Source organism: Sapajus apella, unplaced genomic scaffold (genome assembly GCF_009761245.1).
Source record: "Sapajus apella isolate SASKATOON/1434 unplaced genomic scaffold, GSC_monkey_1.0 scaffold19, whole genome shotgun sequence".
NCBI classification, from domain to species: Eukaryota; Metazoa; Chordata; class Mammalia; order Primates; family Cebidae; genus Sapajus; species Sapajus apella.
In genome coordinates, this window is record NW_022436959.1 from 25790936 (window position 1) to 25812874 (window position 21939).

At 38.3% G+C, this 21939-nt stretch overlaps 1 protein-coding gene across 4 annotated transcripts in view; it reads left to right on the forward strand.

Annotated features, from left to right (window-relative positions):
• THSD7A (thrombospondin type 1 domain containing 7A) overlaps nt 1–21939 on the forward strand; it is a 491756-nt gene that overhangs the window by 440726 nt on the left and 29091 nt on the right. For all 4 annotated transcript variants that reach the window (XM_032286742.1, XM_032286743.1, XM_032286744.1 and 1 more), the window contains exons 18-23: nt 266–410; nt 1734–1849; nt 5274–5391; nt 5647–5792; nt 6198–6372; nt 10650–10823. In XM_032286742.1, the coding sequence (XP_032142633.1) occupies nt 266–410; nt 1734–1849; nt 5274–5391; nt 5647–5792; nt 6198–6372; nt 10650–10823 (874 nt within the window). The remainder of the gene's footprint in view (nt 1–265; nt 411–1733; nt 1850–5273; nt 5392–5646; nt 5793–6197; nt 6373–10649; nt 10824–21939) is intronic.

Here is a 21939-nt window from a genome sequence, read left to right on the forward strand (position 1 = left end):
TGACCACCATATGTGTGTATTTGTACAGATGTGAGGTGATGTGTGTATTAGCATTTGATACATGGCATCTTAGAGCTAGATGGTACATCAAAATCTCATTCAACAATTCATTTTATACAGTGAACAACTGAGGCATAATGAGGTTGACCGACTTGAGTTAGCCAGTGGCCCGAATGTTCTAACTCCTGCTCCAGTGCTGTCTCTAATATAATAGTTGTTTAGCTGAGTATTCACCTTTCTGAGAATTTGTAATGTTCTTTTTAAGCCTTGCAATCAAAGCAGTTTCCGGCAAAGGTCAGCTGATCCCATCAGACAGCCAGCTGATGAAGGAAGATCCTGCCCTGATGCTGTTGAGCAGGAACCCTGTAACCTGAACAAAAACTGCTACCACTATGATTATAATGTAACAGGTACATGGATCGTCATCTGATCACAGAGTTAAGTCCAAATGCCGTGCCTGCTAGCTCTGAAGCATTCCCGTCAGCGTAGTTCATCTCCATCTGTGTGCCTTTTGGACATGCTACTTATAGTCCCAGAAAGAATTACTTATTAAATGACAAACATTAATCTGTTTTTTTAGTAAACACTAAGATAGAGGAAATAAAAATGTCTCACAGACATTAGCCCTTAAAGTAGGTTGTGAATATGCTAAGTGTTCCTACGTAAGACAGCCTCTCACTATGGGGAGGTGAATCTAAAAGAAATATTTTTGGCACAAGTATCAGATTTACTCAAAAATGTCTTTTTCAGAAGATGCTTAATTGTTTAAAACATACTAGGGCAACAATTCTTGAGGTGTGGGCAGTTTATAAACATGATTAGTTTGATACAAAAATGTCAGCAATCTTAAACTTACCAAAGATTATAAATCAATGCTATAAAAGGTACAGATAAAGAAAAGTAGATGAGTATTTTCAGAAAAACAAGTTTATTAGTATTTGCATTTTTCCCCTAAATCTCATTTAATACCATCAAGATGCATACTCTAGGAAAGAGTTCATATGATTTGAGACAACACCAAAGCTTACTTTGGAATTTTTCCCAAGTAATTTTCACTCTGAAACAAACTCAAGAGACTGTACAATGACACATTAAAGGTCACACTGGCCTTTTGTTTCTTTTGGTTTTTCTCTTCAATTTCCATTGATGATACAAAACAAATCAAAGTTATCACGGATGTGCTATGTTACCCAGTGAAAAGAGATGAACAAGTTATTTTGCAAAAGATGTAAGAGAAATAAGTATGGCCAAAGTGATTTTTATCACTCTAATAAATGTATGCATTTTTATGCATTATAAATATAGACAAGAAGTAAAATATATAATGTTTTATTTGAATATAGTTACATAAAGTACCATCTGTCACAATTATGATTATTTTGCTAAAATATAAGCAATGCAAAGATTTTAAATATTTTTATTGGGAAAAAAAGTTTTTAAGTGACATTGATCTGCAGGTCAAAGCCATTTTTACAATGTCACTAAACGGCTATCAAGATTTTCAAGTAGACATCTGCCTTTAAGAATAAACCCTGTAGCCATGTGCAACCCCAGCAATTCCATTTGACTCCTGATATGTTCAAAGCTGAGACCCATATGCTCTGAATGGGGGATGATTGATTATGGGGCTTAGGAAGCAGTTGTGAATTAAATATGGGATTCGGGTCATCAGAGTTTCATTTGAAATCTGTTTCATACTGAGCCTTCTGTTCTGATGGGCTTCCTTTTTTCAGACTGGAGTACATGTCAGCTGAGTGAGAAGGCAGTTTGTGGAAATGGAATTAAAACAAGGATGTTGGATTGTGTTCGAAGTGATGGCAAGTCAGTTGACCTGAAATATTGTGAAGAGGTGGGTGGATTTAGTGTTATATCTTTGTGAGTAAATTCTTCCCTAATAATTTCAGTGCATGCTGAGCCAAGTGACCCGTGCTGCATGCAGCTCATTGCCAGCAGATGTTTTCTGCGCTATTCGCAGGCTGCTAAGTATGTTCTTGAAAAGACGCAATGCCTAACACCACTGATCCCTACATGTAATTTTCTGTATTTTCTTCTGATTGGCGCCCAAAGGTAGCATAGTAATTAGCCTATTCTGAAAGAAATGCTTAGGGAACAATAAGTAGTCAAGGTGAATAAAAGCAATAAATCTTAATCAGACTACGTATCATCTTTTGTAATTTGATGTGAATTTTGTGTAGTGCCTAGGACACCTGCCAAGGTCCATCATTTATTCTCTTTGTTGCTAAACATTGCTCACATGTGGTTTCCTAGCAGATTTTGATATTAGGATCTAATACCCAGCTGTGTGCATCTAAGCAGTCCGGTCTGATTGAGAGCCTCAAATTCAAACAAAGGAATGAAGTCTGTCATTACTATCTTCTAGGTACAGAGAATTGTAACTGGTAATTATCTGACTGATCAAAGCAATGTCATCATATCTAGATGTGAGCTTCTGAAATGTGAGAACACATATTGGCCTTTCTTAGTTTTTATGAAGCTACACTTCATGTTTTAATAATTTTGTCTGATTTCTATATCAAAAACATGACAAATATTGACACTCCATGCATTTGAGGTCCCTGGGTCATATACCAATCAAGATAAGCAGGAGCCTTAATAGATCTGGAGTAAACGAGAAGGAGTTTGTAACCTCATTAGAGTTTAATATACATGGTCACCATGTCTTCTGTCTACACATCCTGGAGTTATTATAAGCCCACAGTGAATTGTTCCAACACCTAGGGGAAAATTCTAAACAGAAATATTTTAATTCATTTGATATACTTATTATGCAGACCTAACTTAACTTTCTTAAATCCCAGCAGAGTGCTCACATGTGTTGAAAACAAATTTGTTTAGTTAATAAATGCCTCCTGCTATAACCTTAAAACTTAATCTATTCATTATTTACATTTGAATAATTGGAAATTTCACACTTGAATCATTTTGGTTTTGTAACCAATAACATTGAAGCAATATAACCATTATAAGAATAGCAGCAGTATTAATGAAGATAATAGCCATATAGTGGCTGGAGAGCTTTACTTCTAGTTGATTAGTACATCCTCTTTTTGCAAACTTAAATGCCCTCCTTGGTAGGATGAAATATAAAATAACTAACTCAGAGCTTTGTGAACACTGAAACCAAAGCATACATGACCAATTTTAAACTCTTTCATATGACTAAAGGACAAAGCTGTAAACAGGATTCTTGATTTCTTAAATATGAGTAAACAGCCAGGAAATAACTAATTTTAATTATATGGGAGTCTGCATATTAAGCTCACATGCAAATATTATAATATTTGAATGCTTCAGGACGATTAGGGACTCCAGTTTTAACGTTCGAGCAAACACTGTCTTCAAGACTTAAAATATGACTGCGCGAACCCTGCATTCAGTGCCACAGCAGTAGGTGACACTTGCTGCTTCCCTGACAGCCGCAAAGAAAGATGGATTATCCAACAAAGAGGAAAATTAGAGTTACACCCAACTAGCATTCATGTAGTATTTTTATCTTTAGTGTTTTTCAGACATTTACACATCGGATACCCAGAAATTGGTTTCTTCTTTCCTATTTCATAGATTTTTGAATAGATTTCTTCTTTAATTTATTTAGACATGTATGTTTAGGTAAATGAGAGAGAGAATTAAAAGAGAGCTAATCAATGTAAGGAAAACAGTAGTACAGGGCTAAAATGTCTAAGTAGTAGATATGTAAATCAGTAATAATTGAATTGTGTGATTCAAACTCTCCCCATGAAACTATTATTTACCTTAAATGTAACATATTATTTTTATCATATCACCTCAAGATTCCTATCTCCTACCTCCCATGACTTTTAAGAGGCTTTATGAGGCTTCAGTTGAGTGATATGTTAGTTTTCATACCAAATACTCAGCTTTGTCAAGTATTACTCGTATAGAATATAATGGGAGTGCCTGCAGAGAGATGTTTACACAAAGCTTTGATCTGATCTCTCTATGAGTAACGTAGAGCTAAAAGCTATATTTGAAACAACATGTTTCAAAAAATTTCTCGTTTGCCATTATCTGCTGTATAAATAAGAAAACGTAAACTTCTCTTTCATGCGGAAATAAAAAAGGTCTTGGAAATTCCAAGAATTACTAGTTTTAAAAATTCATATTCTCCTAATAAGCTCTTCTATTTCTTTTTCTTTTTTTTTTTCATTTGGAGACAGAGTCTCACTCTGTTGCCCAGACAGGAGTGCAGTGGCGCTATCTCAGCTCACTGCAACCTCTACCTCCTGGGTTCAGGCAATTCTCCTGCCTCAGCCTCCCGGGTAGCTGAGACTATGGTCATGTACCACCACTCCAAGCTAATTTTTTATTTTTAGCTTTTTTCAGTAGAGGTTACACTTCACCATGCTGGCCAAGCTGCTCTCAGGTGATCTGCCCACCTAGGCCTCCCAAAGTGCTGGGATTATAGGCATGAGCCACCGCACCCAGCTGACATTTTCCTATTTCAGTGATATTTTGTACGTTAGACATTTTAAACGTTGGAAAGTACAGCAGAAGAATTTGAAACATCATCTTATAGTTTTAAAGCAGAATATTTAAATGATCGGTAATGGAACCCAAATGCCAACAAAACGGCACATTATTATCTGATGAGAGGGTCTGACACCAGAGTAACTGAATTATACCACAGTTAGTTGTTAAGTTTTAGAAGTGAAAATCTTTGTTTTAAAAAAATTCACGTAAGATACTCATAAACAAAACTTTGGTGACCCATATTTCTTTATTAAAAATATAGCTGATAGTTTATATTATTTCAATTCATGAATATCATTAGTTTTGAGTAGCATTTTGTGTTTAGAACCTTTTCCTTTTGCTTTTCAATTTACCATACATTAAAATAAGTACAATTTTAAGATACAATTGTAGATCAAAATACTGATATCATTGGTGTTTAGCTAATGCAAAGTATTTATGCTTATATTTATTTGTTCCCCATTTAGGGAAATTCAACCAAATTGGAGACTAAATCTACTTTTTTTCATTGTTTATTGGAAATAAACAATACATAAGGATAGAGTCAGTGGGCCCCTTCTTTCATCCTGTGCCCCTAACTTCCACTCTCCTGGGTCCAACCACTTTATACTTTTAATAATTTGGATGTTTGTCCCCCAGGTACCATTTTATTCTGTTATGTGGCTTGCTTTTTCTCCGTTTCTCTTCTCTCTTGTCTCCTCGTTCTCTGACTCCCTCCCCAGATTTACAATATACATACTGATCTAGCTCTGTTCTTCTAGCTGGGCCTGGAGAAGAACTGGCAGATGAACACGTCCTGCGTGGTGGAATGCCCTGTGAACTGTCAGCTTTCTGATTGGTCTCCTTGGTCAGAATGTTCTCAAACATGTGGCCTCACAGGTTTGTTTGTACCATGCATAACTCACATTAGGCTAATGGTCAAGGAATATGAAATACAATATCCATCTTGCTTTAAGCCATGTCAGATAATCTTCAGAAAGGTTGAATTGGTTGTCTTTCTTTCCAAAAGATGTAAGCCTTACTTGTTCCTGGATCTCCTCAGGAGATACCACTGTGATGCCTTCTCCCAATGAGATATCTGCTTGCAAAACCATAACATATCATTAAAGTTGCATCACTTTGTTTGTCTTAAAGGAAAAATGATCCGAAGACGAACAGTGACCCAGCCCTTTCAGGGTGATGGAAGACCTTGCCCTTCCCTGATGGACCAGTCCAAACCCTGCCCAGTGAAGCCTTGTTATCGGTGGCAATATGGCCAGTGGTCTCCATGCCAAGTGCAGGTATAAATTCTCAAGAAGTTGTAAGGAAGCGTGTACTCTTTATCTGCAGAGACTTGGTTTCAGAGCTTACAGATGACAAGCTTCTTAAAATTTTATGTGCCTTGCCATTTTATAACCAATTAATTAGTTTGATAACAAACACTCCCTGCCCTGTACTTTTAAAATCCTTTGGAGACTGTTTCATTTTAATAAAGATTTATTTTCCTGCCTTTAGCTAGAAAAGAAACAAATTGTTCAAAGTATGCTTTACTGCTAGTACCCTATAGGGCTTATTCCCTAGGGTTTCAAGTGCTTCTCTAAATCTTCATAAATCAAAGTCAATGGTGCAGAGATGACTAAGTGACGAGCTTTCTAATGAAGTATTATTTCTCTTTTTCTAATTAGTTATTTCTTCCTCCATTCCAGGAGGCCCAGTGTGGAGAAGGGACCAGAACAAGGAACATTTCTTGTGTAGTAAGTGATGGGTCAGCGGATGATTTCAGCAAAGTGGTGGATGAGGAATTCTGTGCTGACATTGAGCTCATTATAGATGGTAATAAAAACATGGTTCTGGAGGAAACCTGCACCCAGCCTTGCCCAGGTAACAACAGCAAAAGAGAATTCATACTCTGATTATTTTTCCCTAGGACAAGAGCCATGACAGGTTGCATATAAAGTATAAGTTACAGGAGGTCAAGAGTCTTATTATTTGGTAGTATCTATGCCAACAGTTGAACACTATGCCCATGGGGAAAGGGGTACTGCCTTATTACTGTCAGGTAGGGATGAAGTCCACGCCTCCCATGTGGCCTCTCTCAACAACCTCTGGAGTTTTAATATATGCAGGAGACGGAGATTAAGGCCTTAAGCCCAAGCTCCACAGGAAAGGTATGAAATAAAAGTTGAGAAAATAAGGATAAAACATAACTTATTTGGGATTTCCAGAAGAGAATAAAGAGAGACCAGTGTTTAAACACCTAATGGCCAAAAACAGATTAAGTCCTCACAATAAGAGCTTAAACTAGGTTTAGGTTAGAATCAACAACAAACTCACACCTAGATAAATGTAGTTAAAACGTAAAATATAGAACAATAATTAGTAAAGTCTTCAGTGAGAAAGAGATTATCTGCAACTAGAAGACAAAATAACAGTATGGAGGAAACTTCTGAAAGATGCTGTTCTGATTCAGTGTTAGACACAATGGGTGCATGCAGAAATGTTGTGTATCAAACAGTATAGGAAAAATGGCAGACAGTGATAAGCTAATAGTTATGACTTTGGGCTTGATGCAGAGAATTGTAGGGGAAATTGAATGTCCAAATATGCCACCCATCCTTGAAAAATATATAGGAGCAATAATTTGTTAGTGGACTGGAAATGAGCAGATTGAAAATGAATTACCTGTATTTTATCCCCAAATAGAAAATTTATATTCTCCCAATTTGCTTATAATTATGATGTAAAAATTGTATCTCTTGTAAACTATTTTCTGTGAATAAGACTTCAAAAAATTAAGGATTTGGCAGAAAGATAATGGAGCATAAAACATATTTTCTAGATAAAAGGATGTGATTTAAGAAAATTTTTAAAGTGAATAACATATATTAACAAAAATTTATAAATGGGATTGAGTCCCTGCAAAGCAGCTTCTTCTCAATGAGTGTAAAGTTTCAGCTATGCAAGGTGAGTAAGTTCTAGAGATCAGTTGTAAGACATAGTGCCTGTAGTTAACAATACTGTATAGTATACTTAAAAATGTGTTAACTGGGTAGATCTCATATTAAATGGTCTTATCACAATAAAAAATAAAATGTAAAAAAAAAAAAATTTTGACTCTCGGCCAGGCGCAGTGGCTCACACCTGTAATCCCAGGACTTTGGGAGTCCGAGGCAAGCGAATCACAAGGTTGGGAGTTCAAGACCAGCTTGGCCACCATGGTGAAATACCATCTCTACTAAAAATTAGCTAGGCATAGTGGCAGATGCCTGTAATCCCAGCTACTTGGGAGGCTGAGGTAGGAGAATCACTTGAACCTGGGAAGCAGAGTTTGCAGTGAGCCGAAATCGTGCCATTGCACTCTAGCCCGAGTGACAAGAGTGAGACTTCCTCTCAAAAAAAAAAAAAAAAAAAGGAAAAAGAAATCCTGACTTCCTAAAGCCAGGCAAAGTATTGCTGTTCAGACATTCCCACACCTGCCAATAATATCCTTTTGCCAATCCAGCAATTCCCTTCTTTCATTTCCTGCCGCTGAAACTGGTCTGCTATCATTTAAGATCTCACACACAATTCAATTTAATAAAATCATTTTGCTTCACTGCAGACCCAGCCTGAGGCTGTGGCAGCAGGTGACACCTCCAGGCAGGGTCAAGGACTAAACCTTTGGACCTCAATGTACTGAACGGTCATAGAGGCAACAAAAAGTGACCAACGCTAAAAGTTGTAAGGCCTACCTGTTCCAAAACCAAATCTCCAGCACCAATAATAGGATTGTGATGACATCCACACCATTGAGCAGAACTGGCATCCTTGTCAGACAGTGGTGTATGCCTTACTATGGACACTCCCCACATGGTTTCATTATACTGCCTGCAGGAGAATTACCCACTCATTCGATTGTTATTTACCAAATGTAATTACAGGTCAGTCCTTGGACTTGAGGCCAGAGATACAGTGAAGACCAACAGACCCTGTCCTTGTACGGCTTACTTTCTAGTGGAAGAAACAATTGCTAATCTAATAGTGACATAAACATAAGATTATAATCTGTGGAAAATGATGTGAAGGAAAATTACAGGATCCCATGATAACACAGAACAGGACAAACACACTGTTTTAATTAAAGTAATTGCAAATCTAGGAGGAGGCTGCTCTTCTCTTGTAAATTACAATCTATTCATTTCAGTTCCTCTCTTGCTAGTTTTCTCTAATGATGGGTTTCGAAAGCTAGCAATATGTGTACTAATAAGCCTTAAAGACTCGAATACTGAATTAGGAAATACATTTCATGTGTTTAATTGTCATATCTTTGGCAGGCATAGGGCAATTTTATTGTTATTACAATGGTTTACATGGTCAAAATAGAAAAGTGTGTTTAGAACAAGAAAGTATCTCACTCTCATTTGCTGTTATTAAATCTTTGAAGCCCGACATGTATTACTTTGGGGAGATAATTACATAAGTCACAGAATATCATTAAAAGATTTATTAAGTTTTGTTGCAAAATAAATGATGCTAAATGTGGACTGCCGCAGAGATAAAACCTGTTGGTAAAAAGATATGTTTTCTTTCCAAGTAGTTTTCAATCACTGAGGTAAAATTATATTACTTTCATATTGATATGAATTTTTTAAACTTTAGCTGTTTTCCTGTATCATTAAAAACTGCGTAACCCCAAAGTGACACTTCCTAGGAAATAAAAGGATTACTAAAACTTTCTCAGATTAATTAGAAATTCTTTCTAGTTGCTTTTTCCTTTGCATTTCTAAAATTTAGTAGAACCATTTGTACTTCAGGAGTATCAATTACATTCTTTTTAATAAGTCTACAAAAATCACTCTGTTTTACTATTATGTATGTATCTTTTAGTCAATAATTCATATCTTCCCTGGACTTCTTAGGCATGACACAAGAAGTTTTTCCATTAATCACATCTCCAAGCAACTTTGTGCTGATACCAGTCACCTTCAGCATAATATAAGGCAATATGAATTATTCATATGACAAGGCTAGAATAAATAAGTGATAAGAAACCCTTGTGAATTTGGGTCTATCATAATTAACTGTGTACTCTGAAGAGTATTACTAAGCAGTCATTCTGAAAAATGGTTAATGGAAAGGTCATATTTCATAAAATCTTTTCTGTTCTTAAGATGCTGGAAGCATGGATAAACAATGCACTCCTAGTTACAAACCCAACAGAAATGCATATATAAGCTCATCCAAAGACTTGTACTAAAATGTTCACAGCAATAATGATAGAAAAAATGTACAACTCCCCACATGCCCATCAGTAGTAGAATGGGTATCTAAGCTCTGATATATTCACACAATGGAACAAAGTACAGTAGTAAGAAGGAACAAACTAGAACTTCATAAATGTATGCTGGATCTCACAAACATACATGAGAGAAAGCAGACACAAAAAAAGTACATATGGTATGATTTCATATATCACACGAGGGAGGGTTCTGAGATCTGGGAATGTTTTGTTCCTTGATTTGGGTGTTGATCACGTTACAATCAGATTGTCGAAATTCAGCTATCTGTGCATTTATGATACGTGATCATTTTACATGTTTATTAAACTTAATATTTTAAAGAGAAGTGATTTCAAGATGTAGATCAAAGGAAATAGCATTATTTCCAGTACAGCAACTGCTTGATTGCCTCTCTCACCGCCACTCGGGAAGAAATAGAAATGAAACATAAAGCCAGCTTAGTCAGTCTTGAACTTCAAACTTTTTGAAAATTGTGAATACCTAGAAGACAAATTCTGTTTATGTTTAGGCTTTGTGTGTACCTCACGTGTAATAAACCACTTTACTATGATCATGACAAGAGTGGCGGTAGGTTTGGATCAAATGTTTGTTGTATCCTAAGAAGGGCTGAATTATAGTGAATGAGTTTCTGTCCGCCACAGTTTACCGTTGATATCATTAAGCAACATATAGACCAGTAATAGCTATGCAGAAAATATCTATAGACAGTTATACAAATACATATAAATTTGCAAGCATTAAATGCTTACTTAAATCTTATAAACATTATGTATGACTGGCATACCTAAAAACACTGCCCAGTGGGGTTGGAATTAAAATGAATATCTGCCTGGATTTCTCTGTGGATATGAGTGTAAATTACAAACGTGTGTTTTCCAGGTGACTGTTATTTGAAGGACTGGTCTTCCTGGAGCCTGTGTCAGCTGACCTGTGTGAATGGTGAGGATCTAGGCTTTGGTGGAATACAGGTCCGATCCAGAGCGGTGATTATACAAGAACTAGAGAATCAGCATCTGTGCCCAGAGCAGATGTTAGAAACAAGATCATGTGATGGTGAGTGCTACCGTTCATATACTCTATCTTAAGCAAAAGCATAAGATTTAAAAAAAGAAAATGTTAAAAATAAATTTAGCCAGGTGTGGTAGCTCACGCCTATAATTCCAGCACTTTGGGAGGCCAAGGCAGGTGGATCACCTGAGGCCAGGACTTTGAGACCAGCCTGGACAACACGGTGAAGCCCCAACTCTACTAAAAAGGCATGGTGTCAGGTTTCTCTAATCCTCGCTACTTGGGAAGCTGAGACAGGAGAATCACTTGAACCCAGGAAGTGAAGGCTGCAGTGAGATGAGATTGAGCCATAGCACTCCAGCCTGAGCAACGAGAGTGAAATTCCATCTCAAAAATAAACAAACAAATAAATAAGTAAATTTAAAATTTACTAGAATGTCACTTAAGGCTGAGGACTAAAGTAAGGGGAAAATTCTGAAATCTGAAAAGAATATTTGCAATTAAAAAAAAGGAAAAAAGAAATAGAATGCAACCAACATAGATAAGTATAAATTCAATGAGATAGAAAATAAATAATCAACAAAACCAATAGATTGTTTTTGAGCAAACTGACAAAATAGATCAGCTCATGTTAACATCAATGAAGAAAAAAAAAAAGTGAAGTCATTATAATAAAGTGTAGAAAAATAGAATAAAACTAGTGTTTTCTAACAAATGTAAAAATGTCAATGAAGATAATTTAGAATGTTATATTTTATCAAGAGTAATGAAAAAACTACATCACTGATTATATAACTATTTTTAAACCTATCAAATACATATTCACACATGCACACAAAGTAAAACTTAAATGGCTTTAATTATGAGTTATACCAAAACATAAAGGACAACTCGTATTTATTTGAAATCTTTTATAAGAACGTTTTCTTTTTCTGAATTACATTTATTGTATTTTATTCATTTATTTTTTATTATACATTAAGTTCTGGGATACATGTGCAGAATGTGCAGGTTTGTTAAAGAGGTATACACATGCTATGGTGGTTTGCTGCACCCATCAACCCGTCATCTACATTAGGTATTTCTCCTAATGTTATCCCTCCCCTATCCCTTCACCCCCTGACATGCCTCAGTGTGTGATGTTCCCCTCCCTGTGTCCATGTGTTCTCATTATTCAGCTCCCACTTATGAGTGAGAACATGTGGTGTTTGGTTTTCTCTTTCTGTGTAAGTTTGCTGTAAATGATGGTTTCCAGCTTAATCCATGTCCTTGCAAAGGACATGCACTCATCCTTTTTTATGGCTGCATAGTATTCCATGGTATTTGTGTGCCACATTTTCTTGATCCAGTGTATCATTGATGGGCATTTGGGCTGGTTCCAAATCTTTGCTATTGTGAACAGTGCTGCAAGAAACATACGTGTGTATATGTCATTATAACAGAATGATTAGTAATCCATTGAGTATATACCAGTAATGAAAATACTGAGTCAAATGGTATTTCTGGTTCTGGATTCTTGAGGAATTGCCACACTGCCTTATACATGGTTGAACTAATTTTACACTCCCACCAACAGTGTGAAAGCATTCCTGTTTCTCCACATTCTCTCCAGCATCTGTTGTTTTTAATCTGACTTTTTAATGATCACCATTTTAACTGGCATGAGATGGTATCTCATTGTGGTTTTGATTTGCATTTCTCTAATGACCAGTGATGAGATTTTTTTTCATATGTTTATTGGCTGAATAAATGTCTTTTGAAAAATATCTGTTCATATCTTTCACCCACTTTTCGATGAGGTTGTTTTTTTCTTGTAAATTTGTATAAGTTCTTTGTAGATTCTGGATATTAGCCCTTTGTCAGATGGATAGATTGCAAAGATTTTCTCTCATTCTTTAGGCTACCTGTTCACTCTGATGATAGTTTCTTTTGCTGTGCAGAAGCTCTTAAGTTTAATTAGATCCCATTTGTCTATTTTGGCATCTCTTGCCATTGCTTTTGGTGTTTTCCTCATGAAGTCTTTGCCCATGCCTATGTCCTGAATGGTACTGCCTAGGTTTTCTTCTAGGGGTTTTATGGTTTTAGGTCTTATGTTTAAGTCTTTAATCCATGTTGAGTTAGTTTTTGTATAAGGTGTAAGGAAGGTTTTAGTTTTCTGCATATGACTAGCCAGTTTTCCCAAAACCATTTATAAAATAGGGAATCCTTTCCCCATTGCTTGTTTTTGTCTGGTTTGTCAAAGATCAGATAGTTGTAGATGTGTAGCATTATTTCTGAGGCCTCTTTTCTGTTCCATTAGTCTATACATCTGTTTCAGTACCTGTTGTTTTGGTTATTGTAACCTTATAGCATAGTTTGAAGTCAGGTAGCATGATCCTCCCACTTTGTTCTTTTTGCTTAGGATTGTCTTGGCTATACAGGCTCTTTTTTGGTTTTATATGAAATTTAAAGTAGTTTTTCCTAATTCTGTGAAGAAGTCAATGATAGTTTGATGGGAATAGCATTAAGTCTATAAATTACTTTGGGCGGTATGGCCATTTTCATGATACTGATTTTTCCTATTCATGAGCATGGAATGTTTTTCATTTGTTTGTGTCCTCTCTTATTTCCATGAGCAGTGGTTTGTAGTTCTTCTTGAAGAGGTCCTTCACATCTTGTTACTTGTATTCCTAGGTATTCTATTCTCTTTGTGGCAATTGTGAATGGGAGATTACTCATGGTTTGGCTGTCTATTATGTCAGGTCTGTCTTGCAGACCCTGGTTGAGCGACGATGCATGATAGGAGTACGCAGACACAGGTATGCAGTGTAAGAGCCACTAGGGGACTGCAGGCAGAGTGAGCAGTTTTGATAAGCTGCAGCTGCTAGCTTTTGTTTAGTACAGACATACTACCTACCAAAAGGCTGGAGCCAACACAATCTGTAGGTAGTTAACATTGTCATTCCCCCTTCCAGGGAGCAGTCTCGTGTGTGGATGATCAAAAGTCAGTTTCCTGACAACAGAAGTAAACAAGCCTATTTAGATAAATGCCCCTACATTCCGTTGTACCTACTCCTTGCCCTTTGCCTCAGGGTAAGAGAACAGCTGCCTTCAGTTTATTCTCCCCTGAAGCTTTGCAAAACCTTTCCAGGTTTGCATCTTTCCCTATTGCTTCTCCCACCACCCTAACCAATCTCCTACATCTCCCCTTTTTCTATTTTTTGCATCAGGTTTTGTTGATTGAAGAGTATAGATGTGTGCAGCAACAAGTTTGTCAGGCGTAATGGTTACAGCTCGTTTTTGGCTTTGCATCCCAGAATTAGTAACTAACATGAGACAAACATGAGTATAATCAGTAATATTCTTTTCCAGTTGAGGAGTGCCTCACAGGAGTGAGGGTCTATCCAGGAGAGATGTTCTTGCCCATCCTTCCATATGGCTGTTTGTTGGATGTGAAGATTTATGGTGTTTAGGGATTCTTGAATTTTAGTTTTAAGTGGCTTTATGTCTGCTGTTTACTTATCACATAAAGTTCCCCAGAGGCGTTGTTTCACCTCATCCCAATGATGCATTGATTGATTCCATGGTAGAGAGGTGACACAAATATGCTTATGCTCCCAGTTGCAGTTTAATTGTTGCTGGAATGCCAGTGCCTCTTGTCATTCTCCTACATACTCCATGGCAGCCTTGAGGGCTTGCAGGCATGTAAGAATTTTTTGGTCTATATCCTACTGTAGGAGAAGTTCATTAGACACATTTCTGGCCAACCTGTCCACAAAGGTAGCTGTTTATACTGCTTCAGTAACCGATGCAACAGCAAAACTAGCAGTAGCTAGGATGACTATGGCAGAGACTACAAAGGCTATAAATGTACCTATGAATCTTTTGTGTCTGAGCTGGGACAGGGCACATTCTAAGGTGGCAGGAGCAGAGGAGCCTTGCCAGTCGTGTGTCAAATTGACTGGTAGGAATGCCTTAGACTGTTTCCTTAATACCTTGACACTAGTAATATTTAAATTAGATATATTGCAATTAGTCATACATGAGGTGAATCAAGCCTGTCCTTGCACTTGGGTCACAAACTTGGAGTTTTGGAGTGTTATGGAAATATTGGTTCCCTAAAGAAATCATATGGATAGGTAGTGTAAATAAGGCACTGATCTCTCTGATTATGAATAAAGGTCATAGTATAATTGTTACTGGAATTTTGATATTTCCCATGTCAGGTTTTAAGGGTGGTGCTAGAATATCCCAGGCATCATAAAGTGTCTTGGGGTGGCATGGACTCTAATTGGAGTCTGGGATATCCCATTCCCCCATCAGCCCAAATCATAGGGGAACAAGTTGTGCCTACAAAACTGATTGATGCTACAGTGGACACAGACATCAGTATGGTTAGCCTGCAAATGGCCGTGGGGGCTCCAGTCTATGATGTTATAATTTCCTAACTGGAAGCTATGGGCTTGTCCCCCAGGACAGACCTCCTAGCCAAAGTGAAATCCATTACTTTCCAGGCTTGGTTCTTTGCACAGGGAGGAATGTCGGGGAAAGTGGCAGTGGTTGCGTTGCTCACTTTGAGGCTACCTGCAACCAAGAATGTGAAGGCATTTCATTGCCATGATGTAGCCATAATTGTGTTTAGGCAGGTACACAGTAAGGGTTAGAACTTTTATAACTTACACATAGTGGGAGGATAGTGGAGTGGTAAGTAGTATTATCTGGCACCTCAGTCCAATGTGTGCCATTAATGAGAGACCCTACAGGGAGTATGTCAATCCCTCTTAGCCAGGCATTGTTAGAGGCTGTGAAGAGGGTGCCAGCCCAAGTAACAGGGCTGAAAAAAGGCAGATCCAAAATATGGGCCCAATAGAGAGTAGCAGGTGCAGGTAGCGGGCAAAGTGAAAGAATAAAAAACAAATTATCTGGAGTTAATAGTGTCTATGTCCAGAGCAGAATTTGCTCAGCCTCCCAAATTGTCTTCGTCAGTGTAATGTCTGGGGCCTGTGTTGTCAGAGGCAGCCACATCGTCCGGGGCTGCGGGTCCTGCAGGGTCATTTCATTCATTTCTGGTACTAGGTTATGTCCTAGCCTTGCCATGGTACGGTTTGATGCATCACGCTGGAATCCAAAGAGGACTTGAAGGGGTGTGAACACAAGTATATTATCTTCCCCATGTTAGCAAATCATTTTGAGCACACCTTACATTACTATTTACATCTTTTCATAAAACTGAAGGTTTTATATCTAGACTGATTTTTTAAAAGTGCTTTTCTATAGTTGATTGGAATTTATCATCTAAATTTAAAAAATTAAGGGTAAATAAGGCTTGTGCTAATAGTGTTTCAGGGTCCCGAATCATATTCCCTCATTTTTGTTTTCTGAGCATATTTTTAACGGTGGAGTGGGCACATTCTACTGTGGCCTATCCCTGGGGGTTGTACAGGATATGTATGGAATGTCGGATGTTCCATGTGTGACAAAATTGTTGAAACTGTGAGTTGGTGTAAGCCATACCATTATCAGTTTTAATTTTTGTGGGCCACGCCATAAATTCGAAAGTTAAGAGTAGATGTTTAATGACATATCAGGCAAACTCCCCAGGAAGAGCATGAGAGCCAATTAGCTGGGAATAGGTATCAACAGATAAATGTACATATCTTAGTTTTCCAAATTCAGGGACCTGTGTAACATCTGTTTGCCTTAACTGATTAGGTTGTAGACCTCTAGGGTTAACACCTGAAGGAGGGGATGAACCAGTAAGCTGGCAATCTGGGCACTGTAAAATAATTTGTTTAGCTAGTTTTTGGGTAAGTTTAAATTGTTAAATTTCTCCAGTTTTGGTGGAAAAATTGATGTGATTGGTAAAGCAGTGATGTCATATCTTGAAGATCTGCTTGATCATTGCCATAGCCAGTGGGCCAGGCACTGAGCTGTGGACTCGAATATGGGTGACAAAAACAGGATGTGTTCATTGATCTAGCAATTGCTGAAGTTGAAGAAAAAGTGCAAACAGGGTGGGCTCGAGAGTAGACTTAATGAGGGCCATCTCAAGGTTCTGCAATAAATAAATAGAGTATGCAGAGTCACTAACAATATTGATGGGCTGAGTGGAAAATGTTTCCAGGGCTAATACTAGGGCTCCAACCTCAGTTCTCCGAGTGCTAGCAAATCTAGGTTGAGTAGGGGAGTTATGTGGTTCCCAACAAATAGCCGCTTTTCCATTTTTACCAAAGCCATCACTAAAAAAATGTTAAACCGTTAGATATGACGGATTGGGCTACCTTTGTAGGTATGAATACAGGAGTATGAGATAAGAACTGAAATAGTTTGTCAGTGAGCAAGGCATGTTTCATATGGCCCACATAATCAGAGAGTGCTACCTGAAGGTCTGCAGACACGGGCAGGACTGCTTTGAATTGTTTTGTAAATAAGGGAATTCTTTTTTCTTTTATTTTATTGCATTTTAGGTTTTTGGGGTACATACAAAGAGCATGTAAGATTGTTGCATAGGTACACACATGGCAGTGTGGTTTGCTGCCTTCCTCCCCAACACCTAAATCTGGCACTTCTCCCCATGTTATCCCTCCCGTTTCCCCTACACAGACCCCAGTGTGTGATGCTCCCCTCCCTGTGTTCATGTGTTCTCATTGTTCAACACCCACCTATGAGAACATGCGGTGTTTGATCTTCTGCTCTTCTGTCAGTTTGCTGAGAATGATGGTTTCCAGGTTCATCCATGTCCCTACAAAGGACACAAACTCATCATCTTTTATGGCTGCATAGTATTCCATGGTGTATATGTGCTACATTTTCCCTGTCCAGTCTATCATTGATGGGCATTTAGGTTAGTTCCAAGTCTTTGCTATTGTAAGCAGTGCCACAGTGAACATTCGTGTGCATGTGTCCTTAAAACAGAACGATTTTATAATCCTTTGGATATATACCCAGTAATGGGATTGCTGGGTCAAATGGAATTTTTATTTCTAGGTCCTTGAGGAATTGCCACCCTGTCTTCCACAAAGGTTGAACTAATATACGCTGCCACCAACAGTGTAAAAGTGTTCCTTTTTCTCTGCATCCTCTCCAGCATCTGTTGTCTCCAGATTTTTTAATGATCGCCATTCTAACTGGCATGAGATGGTATCTCAATGTTGTTTTGATTTGCATTTCTCTGATGACCAGTGATGATGAGCATTTTTTCATATGTTTGTTGGCCTCATGTATGTCTTCTTTTGTAAAGTGTCTGTTCATATCCTTTGCCCAATTTTGAATGGGCTTGTTTGTTTTTTTCTTGTAAATCTGTTTTAGTTCTTTATAGATTCTGGATATCAGCCCTTTGTCAGATGGGTAAACTGCAAAAATTTTTTCCCATTCTGTTGGTTGCCGATTCACTCTAATGACTGTTTCTTTTGCTGTGCAGAAGCTGTGAGTTTGATTAGGTCCCATTTGCCTATTTTGGCTTTTGTTACCAATGCTTTTGGTGTTTTGGTCATGAAGTCCTTGCCTACACCTATGTCCTGAATGGTTTTGCCTAGATTTTCTTCTAGGGTTTTTATGGTGTTAGGTCTTATGTTTAAGTCTTTAATCCATCTGGAGTTAATTTTAGTGTAAAGTGTCAGGAAGGGGTCCAGTTTCTGCTTTCTGCACATGGCTAGCCAGCTTTCCCAACACCATTTATTAAACAGGGAATCCTTTCCCCATTGCTTGTTTTTGTCTGGTTTGTCAAAGACCAGATGGTTGTAGATATGTTGTGTTGCCTCCGAGACCTCTGTTCTGTTCCATTGGTCTATATCTCTGTTTTCCATTGGTCTACCAGTACCATGCTGTTTTGATTACTATAGCCCTGTAATATAGTTTGAAGTCCGGTAGTGTGATGCCTCCCGCTTTGTTCTTTTTGCTTAGAATTGACTTGGCTATGCGGGCTCTCTTTTGGTTCCATATGAAGTTTAAGGTGGTTTTTTCCAGTTCTGCAAAGAAGGTCATTGGTAGCTTGATGGGGATAGCATTGAATCTGTAAATTACTTTGGGCGGTATGGCCATTTTCACAACATTGATTCTTCCTAACCATGAACATGGAATGTTTCTCCATCTGTTTGTGTCCTCTCTTATTTCGTTGAGCAGTCGCTTGTAGTTCTCCTGGAAGAGGTCCTTTACGTTCCTTGTTACTTGTATTCCTAGGTATTTTATTCTCTTTGTGGCAATTGTGAATGGCTGTTCATTCTTGATTTGGCACTCCTTCAGTCTATTGTTGGTGTATAGGGATGCGTGTGGTTTTTGCATATTAATTTTGTATCCTGATACTTTGCTGAAGTTGCTTATCAGTTTCAGGAGATTTGGGGCTGAGACAAGGGGGGGGGGGGTCTTGTAAATATACAATCATGTCATCTGCAAATAGAGACAATTTGACTTCCTCCTTTCCTAATTGAATAACCTTTATTTCTTTTTCTTGCCTGATTGCTCTGACTAAAACTTCCAATACTATACTGAATAGGAGTGGTGAGAGAGGGCATCCTTGTCTAGTGCCACATTTCAAGGGGAATGCTTCCAGTTTTTGCCCATTCAGTATGATATTGGCTGTTGGTTTGTCGTAAATAGCTTTTATTATTTTGAGATACGTTCCGTCAATACCTAGTTTATTGAAGGTTTTCAGCATAAAGCACTGTTGAATTTTGTCGAAGGACTTCTCTGCATCTATTGAGATAGTCATATGGTTTTTATGACATCAGAGTCATAAGCTTGCAATTGATTGCATCATTTGAAGCCTGCATAGATGACTTTACTAACTAGCTGGATATAGGGGGATAGTGTTTCAGTTACAAAATGTGAGCAAAAAACCCATTTGAGGAAGCGTAGCTCTGGGGCCATGTGTCCTATTAATCCTATTGGGGAATGATTAGTAGGAAAAACAAAAAATTGGACCGAATATCCTAGGTCTATGCAATCAAGTTGCCTGTGAGAAATAGCTTGCTCTATTTACTAAATGTCCCTTTATGCAGGTGGGCTTAAATGCTGGGGAGAGTTCAGGGCTGCACTGCCCTTTAGGATAGAAAACCGGTTCTGTAATTTATCAGTAATTATGCCCAAAGTGGGGTGAAGCCAGTTAATATCACTCAGTAAGTTTTGATAATCATTTAAGATGTGTAGGTGGTCAGTACTCAATCTATCCTTTTGACTGGGAAGTTAGTATGTATCCAAAATATTTCTAAGGAGAGGAAAACTGTACCTTTTCAGGTGCTATGATTAAGCCTCTTAACTGTGTATTCCTTATCACAGAGGCATATAAATGCAAAAGTATTGACTCCATTGGGGTTGCCAGTAAAATATCATCCATATAATGGATGATCTTGCAAATAGGAAATTCTTTTCTACTGGAGAGTAAACACTGATTTACATGATACTGATACAGGATACAGTAGGACTGTTTAGCATTCCTTGAGAAGTACTTTCCAATGAAATCAGTGAGCTGTCCTTTCATAATTAATAGCTGGTATTATAAAAGCAAATTTTTCTCCGTCTTGTTCTGCAAGGGGAATAGTATAAAAGCAGTCTTTTAAGTCAGTAATGACTATAGGCCAATCTCAAGGAATCACCATGCAGGAAGGGAGCCCCTGTTAACGGGGCCCCATAGGTTGCAAATTAGCTTTGATAGTCCATAAATCATATCAAAATCTTCATTTATCAGACTTTTTGGGAATAATATAAATGGGTCAATTCCAAGGGCTGTTTGATGGTTCCACATGGCTGGCTCTTAATTGTTCCTCAACTAATTCATGGGTTCGTTGTAATTTCTCTCACTTTAAAGGTCATTGTTCTACCCAAATTCGGTCTTGAGAGACCACATCAGGATTATGGGAGGAATCACAACAGTGGCCATTATTAGAAAGGAGTTTGCTTTTCATATAATACACTGAATTCTGCCCTCCATAGGAGGTACTGATTGGCCTCCAAAGTTGTTTTAGCTAGCACTGACCAGTCCAATGGGGTCACATGGAAGTTGTCTGCTATGGCCTCAATTAATCCTTTCATAAATGGGCTAGTGGCTCTGTTTTCTTTAAGGCTTTTTCTGATCTCTTTAATATTTATAAGTGTCGAAAGTAATGCGTTCATATGCCCGATTGCCTTGTTGATCTTGCATCACTGGGCAGGCCGGGAGCTCCCCTTCTAATGCTGCTTGTCTAAGACAGGGTCCCATAACTGTAGTGTATCCCTTGTCTTTTTTCCAACTTATTGGATGAGGTGGCTGAGGGTAAATCTCTGTCTCCTCTTTGGTATAATTACCCAGTTACCGCGAAGCTGAGTGAGGTGGACAAGGCGGTAAGGTAGGTGGTGGTTTCTCCTCCTTCCCCTTTTTAGGCTCTTCTATGTGGAGTGGGGCCAAAGCAGCTCTAAATCCCATAACATTAAAGATGTTACTGGGACCTGTTGTCCTTGTCCATGTGATGTCGTTTAAGATTTCTTTTCACCTGTTCCCAGAGCTCTAGGTCTAGCGTGCCTTCTTCAGGGAACCATGGGTTATCGGAAGCAACAATTTGCATTAGGTCCCTTAATTGAGCCTGGGAAATGGAGGCTCCACTATCTTTAAGCTGCCGTTCCAATACTTTTATATACTGTTTCTGTTGAGCGGATAACTGTTGTCCCATGATGAAACACTAGCTTGAAAAATCCCCCAAACTTGGAAATCTGGAGCGGGCACCAATGACTTACTAACTGCGCAGTCTGTTCACCTTTGTTTTCGAGGGTTTCTTTGCAGTCCCTTGCAGCATTCCTCACACAGGGCACCAGCTGCCAGGTCTGTCCTGCAGACGCCAGCCAAGCAATGGATGAAGGGAGTACTCAGACATAGGTATGCAGTAAAAGAGCTGCTAGGGGACTACTGGCAGAGTGAGCAATCTCAGTTAGCTGGAGCTCCTAGCTTTTATTTAGTGCAGACACAACACAAACAGCCTGGAGCCAACATAATCTGTGAGTGATTAACATTGTTATTCGCCTTGCAGGGAGCAAGGTGGGTTTTGGACAACCTAAGTAAATAAGCCTATTTAGACAAACTCCCCTATATTCCCTTGTACCCTTTGCCTCAGGGTAACAGAACAGCTGCCTACAGCTTATTCTTTCCCCAGAAGATATGCAAAAGCTTCCGGTTTTTCAAGAAGGTTTGCGTCTTTCCCTATGGTTTCTCCCATCA